The sequence below is a fragment of the Cebus imitator genome, unplaced genomic scaffold, assembly GCF_001604975.1.
Source record: "Cebus imitator isolate Cc_AM_T3 unplaced genomic scaffold, Cebus_imitator-1.0 Scaffold188, whole genome shotgun sequence".
Lineage (NCBI taxonomy): Eukaryota > Metazoa > Chordata > Mammalia > Primates > Cebidae > Cebus > Cebus imitator.
This window is the reverse complement of record NW_016107503.1, coordinates 5,187,843-5,196,177: the sequence shown is the minus strand read 5'-3', so window position 1 is coordinate 5,196,177 and position 8,335 is coordinate 5,187,843. Positions and strand designations below refer to the sequence as shown.

General features: G+C 44.3%; 2 protein-coding genes across 3 annotated transcripts in view; one reads left to right on the top strand and one right to left on the bottom strand.

Moving 5' to 3' along the window:
- The window catches only part of MINDY1 (MINDY lysine 48 deubiquitinase 1), a 23,742-nt gene extending 19,865 nt beyond the window's left edge, over positions 1 to 3,877 (bottom strand). Inside the window, exon 1 of the mRNA XM_037744907.1 lies at positions 3,863 to 3,877. The gene's annotated coding sequence lies outside the window, so the exon portion shown is untranslated. The remainder of the gene's footprint in view (positions 1 to 3,862) is intronic.
- Positions 1 to 8,335, top strand: part of PRUNE1 (prune exopolyphosphatase 1) — a 31,656-nt gene that overhangs the window by 7,758 nt on the left and 15,563 nt on the right. For both annotated transcript variants that reach the window (XM_017546303.2, XM_017546304.2), the window contains exons 2-3: positions 6,104 to 6,196; positions 6,751 to 6,953. In XM_017546303.2, coding sequence (XP_017401792.1) covers positions 6,104 to 6,196; positions 6,751 to 6,953 — 296 coding nt within the window. The remainder of the gene's footprint in view (positions 1 to 6,103; positions 6,197 to 6,750; positions 6,954 to 8,335) is intronic.

Genomic DNA, 8,335 nt, shown 5'->3' with positions numbered 1-8,335 from the left:
CTCTTGTTGCCCAGGCTGGAGTGCAATGGCATGATCTTGGCTCACCGCAACCTCCACCACCCAGGTTAAAGAGATTCTTCTGCCTTAGCCTCCTGAGTAGCTGGTATTACGGGCATACACCACCACACCCGACTAATTTTATATTTTTTTAGTAGAGACAGGGTTTCTCCGTGTTGGTCAGGGTGGTCACGAACTCCCGACCTCAGGTGTCCACCCGCTGCGGGCTCCCAAAGTGCTGGGCTTACAGGCGTGAGCCACCGCCCGGCCAGTATCCCTTTTGTATTCATTCCTTTTGATTGCTATCTGGGTTTGGCTGAGCGCAGTGGGTTCGTTGTTCACCTTCCTCCGGAGATGATTTCTCCTGACTTCAGAGCCGCGAAGTTGTATTTGGTCCCTACTTTGTGCCTGGACATTATCTTCGTGGTGAGGATCTAACTAAGCCGCATTCAGCCGCTGCTTGCAGTGAAGCAACACTGATGTAGTGTGGAAAGGTTCTCCAGCGTCTCTTTGGACCCAGCAGTAGGTCTCTCCTGCTTGCTCTGCCTTTTCTCTGCTCCTCCTCCCTTTTTCCTCCAGAGTCAGGGCCATATGCCTCATGTTTATATAGTCTCCTCTCCAGAGAACACTCGCTCCACCTAACGGCTTCAGTGAGCAAGTCATTTCTGCTGCTGCTTATCCCCACAGTCATCTGGGCCATTCTTGGTCTCCAGAAAACAGAGGTCTCTGGTATCAGGGGAGTTGTTATAGGATTCGGATATTGGGCAGAATTCTCTTACTGCTTTGGAAAAAAGTAACAAATCCCCCTTATCCAGTATTGTTCAGTATGCATGGGCCTTTGCTGCCACACTCTTGAAGTAGACTTAGAGAAATAGGCATGGGGAGGACCTCAGGGCAAGCTTCCCCTAGGGGCCCTTTGGCCAGAACCCGGACAGATATCCTGTCTTCTGTATTTCTATCCAGGGATGGGAGTAAGAGATGGGGAAGAGGATGGTTTAAAAACAAAAACCTATCTCGTAACTGGATAGGGCAATTGATATCACCAAAGTCTTCTAAAATCACCCCTTTTGAGCTGTGCCTTTCCAGTTGGGGAAGAGGAGTGATATCCTGTATAGGGAAGAAGATTCTGGGCTTCCCTAGATTCCTCTTTTTTCCTAAAGTTACATTAGTTGATGACTGTTCTTTGCTATGTGTTACTCCTCTGAACCTTCCCACTTTGCTAAACGCTTGTGTCTAGCAAATATTCCCTGAATGAAGAAGTCAGAGTATATGGATTTTCACCTTCCTGTAACCCAGTAGTTCTCAACTGGGGGTGGTTTTGCCCTCCAGGAAACATTCAGCAAGTCTGGAGACATTTTTGTTTGTCATGACCTAGGGTGCTACTGGCATCCATGTGGGTAGAGGCTAGGGATGCTGCCAAATATCCTATAATGCACAGGATAGGCTCCACAAAAAGAGAATTATCCAGCTGGGCATCGTGGCTTATGCCTGTAATCCTAGCGTTTTGGGAGGCTGAGGCAGCTGGATCACTTGAGCCCACGAGTTCAAGACCAGCCTGCATAACACGGTGAAACCCCATCTCAACAAAAAAATACAAAAATTTGGCCAGGCATGGTGGCTCATGTCTGTAATCCCAGAACTTGAGGAAGCCAAGGGGGGCGGATCACCTGAGGTCAGGAGTTCAAGACAAGCCTAGCCAACATGGTGAAAACCTGTCTCAGTAAGAAATACAAAAATTAGCCTAGTGTGGTTGTGCACACCTATAATCCCAGCTACTCAGGAGGCTGAGGCGGGAGAATCCCTTGAACTCGGGAGGCAGAAGTTGCTGTGAGCCCAGATTGCGCCACTACACTCCAGCCTGGGTGACAGAGTGAGACTCCATCTCAAAAAAAAAAAAAAAAGTCAGGGATGGTGGTAGATGCCTGTAGTCCCAGCTAGTCAGGAGGCTGAGGTGGGAGGATCACCTGAGTCTGGGAGGTGGAGTCTGCAGTGAGCCATGATTGTGCCACTGCATTCCAGCCTGGATTACAGAGTAAGACCCTGTCTCAAAAAGTAAAAATAAAAAAAATGAAAAAGAATTATCTAGTCTAAAATACCAGTCATGCTGTAATTGAGAAACCCTGCTATATTTAGTGTGTCTCATTTTGTCTCTCTCATCTCATCCTCTCTCAGAATCAGGCTGAGATAGAAGTTCAAAAGTAAACTGGTGGGCCAAGCATGGTGGCTCACGCCAAAACTTTGGGAGGCCAAGGTGGGCGGATCACTGGAGGTCAGGAGTTCGAGACCAGCCTGGCCAACATGGCAAAACCCAGTCTCTACCAAAAATACAAAAATTAGCTGGGCATCATGGCATGTGCCTGTAATCCCAGCTACTCAGGAGGCTGATGCAGGAAAATCGCTTGAACACAGGAGGTGGAGGTTGCAGTAAGACAAGACAGTACCACTGCACTCCAGCCTGGGCAACAGAGTAAGACCCTATCTAAAAAAAAAAGACGAAGCTCGTAAGAGAGAAGTATTGTGCCCTATGCTGAGCCGTAGGCTTTATGGTCTCATTCCACCTAACAGAATGTTTATACCTGCAGTGAAATAATTTAAGTACCTGCCACATCAGGTTAAGGATTAAATGATTGATTAACACATCATTAAATATTAGAATAATGCCTGGCACACTCAATAAATGCTTAAAAACAAAACAAAAACCAAGACGCTGTCTCCCCAATTTTGGGTACTCTAGTTTTAGTATATTTTATTTTATTTATTTACTTTTTGGAGACAGAATTTCACTCTTGTTGCCTAGGCTGGAGTGCAATGGTGTGATCTTGATTCACTGCAACCTCTGCCTCCTGTGTTCAAGTGATTTTCCTGCCTCAGCCTCCCAAGTAGCTGGGATTATAGGTGCCCGACATCACACCGGCTAATTTTTATATTTTTAGTAGAAATGGGGTTTCACTATGTTGGCCAGGCTTGTCTCTAACTCCTGGCCTCAGGTGATCCACTCGCCTCAGCCTCCCAAAGTGTTGGGATTATAGGCGTGAGCCACTGTACCTGGCCTAGTATATTTTATTTAAAACTCTGAAAGCTAAGGATTTGTAAGGGAATAGGTTAAAAATAGCAGATATCCCCCACCCAGACTTCATAGCAGCTGGACTTTTCATGCTTTAAAGAGAGAAGTTCTATGGTGGCTCACGCCTGTAATCCCAGCACTTTGAGACGCAGGTGGATCACCTATGGTCAGGAGTTTTAGACCAGCCTGGCCAACCTGGTGAAACCCCGCCTGTACTAAAAATACAAAAAATTAGCTGGACATTGTGGCAGGCACCTGTAATCCCAGCTACTTGGGAGGCTGAGTCAGGAGAATCGCTTGAACCCAGGAGGCAGAGGTTGTAGTGAACTGAGATCACACCATTGCACTCCAGCCTGGGCAAAAAGAGTGAAACTCTGTCTCAAAATTTAAAAAAATAAAAAGAGAAGTCCTAGCAGCAGCAACTGTTCTTACTTTAATCTGAACCTGCTGGGAAAAGTATCTGCTTGGATTGTGAAAGGTAGTGGTTATATATGGTTATCGTTGGGCCTCAGAGTAGGGGGAGTTTTCCTGGACATCTGGATAATGGACTAGATCTTATTTTTTTTTTTTTTTTTTTTTTTTTTTTTTTTTTTTTTTTTTTTTTTTTTTTTTTTTTTTTTTGAGATGGAGTCTTGGTCTGTCGCCCAGGCTGAGTGCAGTGGTGCAATCTCAGCTCATTGCAATCTCCACTCTCCAAATTCAGGTGATTCGCCTGCCTCAGCCTCCTGAGTAGCTGGGATTACAAGTGTGCGCCACCATGCCTGGCTAACTTTTGTATTTTTAGTAGAGACAGGGTTTCACCATGTTGGCCAGGCTAGTCTCGAACTCCTGACCTCAAGTGATCCACCTGCCTTGGCCTCCCAAAGTGCTGGGATTACAGGTGGAGCCAACCATGCCCTGCCTAGATTGCTTTAAATTATAGAAGTAGTAAATGTGTGCTTAATGAACAAATTTAAATACCAAAAGGATATGAAATGAAAAAGATAAAGATCCTCTTTCTTTTCTCCTCTCCATCCAGTCTCCAGAGGCCACCCTGTTAGGTTTCTTGTGTAAAGAGAGATGATTTAGACAGATACACTCAAGTTTGAATGTTCCTCTTAAACTATAGTTTAATTATAACTTTCAGGAAATCATGAATGCTCCTCTTTACACAGGATAAAGACAGCTGGTAATCCAGCCAAGTCTCCTGTTACTACCACATTTTTAGCATTTGATACCAGAGAAATTTTCGACAGCCTCTGTCACAGGGACAATAGGATGTTCCATTAAAAATTTTTTTTTTAATTTAACTAAACGTCCTATTTATGGTGACTCATCTTTCACTTCTAGGAAGGAGGAATCTTTGCTTCAGGGTGGGGCTGCATTGCAGTTAGGTGTTCATCCAGGAGCCTTTGGATAATGTATTGTGTGCATTTCTCAGGCATGAGGCAGGAATCAGGAGCTGGGTCTCCTTAGAAATGTGCTGTCCTGGCATCAGTATTTTTCCCATTTTCTCTGCTGAGAGGTTTCGTCTCTCTCTGGCTTTCTGTCTTGTTTGCTTTTCTCCCCCATTAACTACTCTGAAGAGTAGTTATCATACCATATTTAGCTTTAGAGGGGAAGTGGTTTACTTTGCCAGTCCTAACCCTCTCCCTGCCCTGTCCTCGAGAGGCCACAAAGAACATATCAGGATAAGAGAGTCATTTCAACTAGTGTGTCTTTAAAAAAAAGAAAAAAAGAAAAAAGGTTTGTATTTATTTACTTGTGGCTCTCAGATTGTATTTCTTCCATTGGCAGCTTAGGTTTCCTCATGCTGCTAAGTATAGCTGTATTTTCCCTGAACTCTTTCTCTGATGCTCAGAAAACTGAGGCTGTTGGGCTTGTGCTTTCAGCTGGTGGAGGATGGGCTTGGAATTAAGGGTTATGCATGTTTTTTCTAAAGAAGAGAGTGAACGGGTGCAGTGGCGCGTGCCTGTAGTCCCAGCTACTCGGGAGGCTGAGGTGGGAGGATCGCTTGAGTCCAGGAGTTCTGGGCTGTAGTGCGCTATGCCGATCGGGTGTCCGAACTAAGTTCGGCATCAATATGGTGACTTCCCGGGAGTGGGGGACCACCAGGTTGCCTAAGGAGGGGTGAACCGGCCCAGGTCGGAAACTGAGATTACANAGACAGGGTTTCACCATGTTGACCAGGATGGTCTCGATCTCTTGACCTCGTGATCCACCCGCCTCGGCCTCCCACAGTGCTGGGATTACAGGCTTGAGCCACCGCGCCCGGCCTTTAGATCTTATTTTTAACCTTTATTCTTAAAGCCTTTTCACCTGTTCTCATGATTTAGAAGTGTAAGCATTCTTTTCCCTATTATGAAAATGGGAAGAAAAAAAATCAACCAGGGTTGATATACCCAAAAGCATACCTTGAATATATCAGCTACCCTAAATCCCCTTTTTTGACTATTTGAGTGTCCAAAGAAGTATAAGAAATCAGAAGTTTGTTTACTGCTCTGTAAGTTAACATTCAAGGATACAGGAGGAAAGAATACTTTTCTACAAACTGGATATATGTAGAATGCTATAAGCTTAGCTGAAACACTTAAAGCCATTCATGGAATGGGGACCCATTAGATTATTTGACCTACCTCCTCTGTGAAAATCAATGAGAGGAAGTATATGAAGCCCTACATGAGTATAAGGTAAATGGAGAGGCCAGGCGCAGTGGCTCACACCTATAATCCCAGCACTTTCAGAGGCCGAGGCGGATAGATCTCTTGAGCCCAGGAGTTCAAGACCAGCCTGTGCAACAGGGCAAAAATCCCGTCTCTACAAAAAATACAAAATGTTAGCTGAGCATGGTGGTGTTTGCCTGTAGTTCCAGCTACATGGGAGGATCAATTGAGCCCAGCAGGAGATTGAGGCTGCAGTGAGCCTTCATCCTGCTACTGCACTCCAGCCAGGGTGACAGAGAAAAAACCCTGTCTCAAAAGTATGTATATTATTTTTTTTTAAATGATAAGTGGAAATGGATAGAGATACTTTTGTTAGTTTCCCATTTTCCTTCCTCTCCAGGAGTCCCGACCTCTACATGTTGTGCTTGGAAATGAAGCCTGTGATTTGGACTCCATGGTATCTGCTCTCGCCCTGGCTTTTTACCTAGCAAAGGTAGGTTAAAAAAAGGGTAACACCTAGGATCCGAGTCCCTTCGAATGAAAAGATCTGGATTCAAAACCCAGCTCTGCCACTTACCAGCATTTAGCATTGGGTAAATTAAATCCCTTAACTTTGCTGAGTCTCATGCGACCATCTATAAAATCTAAAATATTTTCAAGTGTTCCTCTGAGGAAAAAGTGAGTAAATATATTTCGAGGGTTTGTAAACCATAAAGTGATATTCAAACAGTGTGTTACTGAGTTCCTTACATGTATCAGCGATCTAGCATGTATTCCTCCACCTAGGTTAGTCCTTGAGGACTAATAATTCCTTCTCTGTAGCACTGCATCTAGAACTAGGCCTTTACTATGAGTTCCTTGTTGACCTTCATTTATTGCTAAGAAGGAGGAAGGGCGAGATTCACCCTTCAAGAGTCATAGACTGAGTACTTGTGGCTTTGAGAAAGGTGGTAACTTACTTAAGTATGTCTCCTTTGATCCCAATAGTCTTGTTACTTTTTCCTGTCATTATAAAACTTTGTGGTATCTTTTTGCTTTCCTATCTAGACAAATGAGGCCGAGGAAGTCTTTGTGCCGGTTTTAAATATAAAACGTTCTGAGCTACCTCTGCGAGGTGACATCGTCTTCTTTCTTCAGAAGGTTCATATTCCAGAGAGCATCTTGATTTTTCGGGACGAGATTGACCTCCATGCATTGCACCAGGCTGGCCAGCTCACCCTCATCCTTGTTGACCATCATATCTTACCCAAGTAAGCCCAAGGAAATTAAATTGACACCTATCATGTACCATGTTGGGCTTTGATGAGTGAGATATAAAGAGAGGAAGAAAGAGTTTTTGCTTTCAGGGATCTAATAGGCTAATCATAATTGATAGGTCATATCAGATACAGAAAATCAAAATATTGTCGGTTCTGCAGTTATATGTATATCTACAGCATAAAGACATACAGTACCCTATAATAATAAAAAGAAATAGAACATGGTCAAGTTCAAACTAAAGGATAGCTCAAAAATCATTTAAATCTGCCTTCGGTATCATTATTTTAAGATTTTGTGGGCTGGATGTAGTGGCTCATGCCTGTAATCCTAGCACTTTAGGAGGCCAAGGCAGCTGGATCCATTAAGCTCAGGAGTTCAAGCCCAGCCTGAGCAACATGGTGAAACCATGTCTTTACAAAAAATTTTTAAAAATTGGTCAGGCATGGTAGTACATGCCTGTGGTCCCTCAGGAGATTGAGGTAGGAGGATCACTTGAGCTCAGGAAGTCGAGGCTGCAGTAAGCCAAGATCACATCACTGTGATCTGGAGTGGCGTGATCTCAGTTTACTGCAACCTCCACCTCCTGGGTTCAAGTGATTCTCCTGCTTCAGCCTCCCAAGTAGCTGGAACTACAGGTATGCACCACCATGCCCAGATAATTTTGGTATTTTTAGTAGAGACGGGGTTTCATTATGTTGGCCAGGCTGATCTTGAACTCCTGACCTCGTGATCCGCCTACCTCGCCCTCCCAAAGTGCTGGGATTACAGCACTTTGGATTTTTAATTTTTAAAAAGTGGCCTGGTGTGGTGGCTCACGCCTGGTGGCTCACTCCAGCCTGGGAGACAGAGGGAGATCCTGTCTCAAAAAAAAAAAAAGAAAAAGATTCTGAGACAGCTTTATAATAGAAACCTTAGAAAATGTTTGCAATTCTGTTTTTGTTTGTTATTATTTATTTTTGTACTTATTAATTTTTTTGGAAAACAGGGTCTTGCTCTATTGCCCAGGCTCAAATTAATTTTTGTACTTATTTATTAATTTTTTTAGAAAACAGGGTCTTGCTATATTGCCCAGGTCTCACATTCCTAGGCTTGCCAGGCATGGTGGCTCACACCTGTAATCCCAGCCCTTTGGGAGGCCGAGGTGGGCAGATCACCTGAGGTCGGGAGTTTGAGACCAGCCTGACCAACATGAAGAAATCCCATCTCTACTTAAAATACAAAATTAGCTGGGCGTGGTGGTGCATGCCTGTAATCCCAGATACTTGGGAGGCTGAGGCAGGAGAATCGCTTGAGCCCTGGAGGTGGAGGTTGTGGTGAGCTGAGATTGCACTATTGCACTCCAGCCTGGGTAAGAAGAGTGAAACTCCATTTC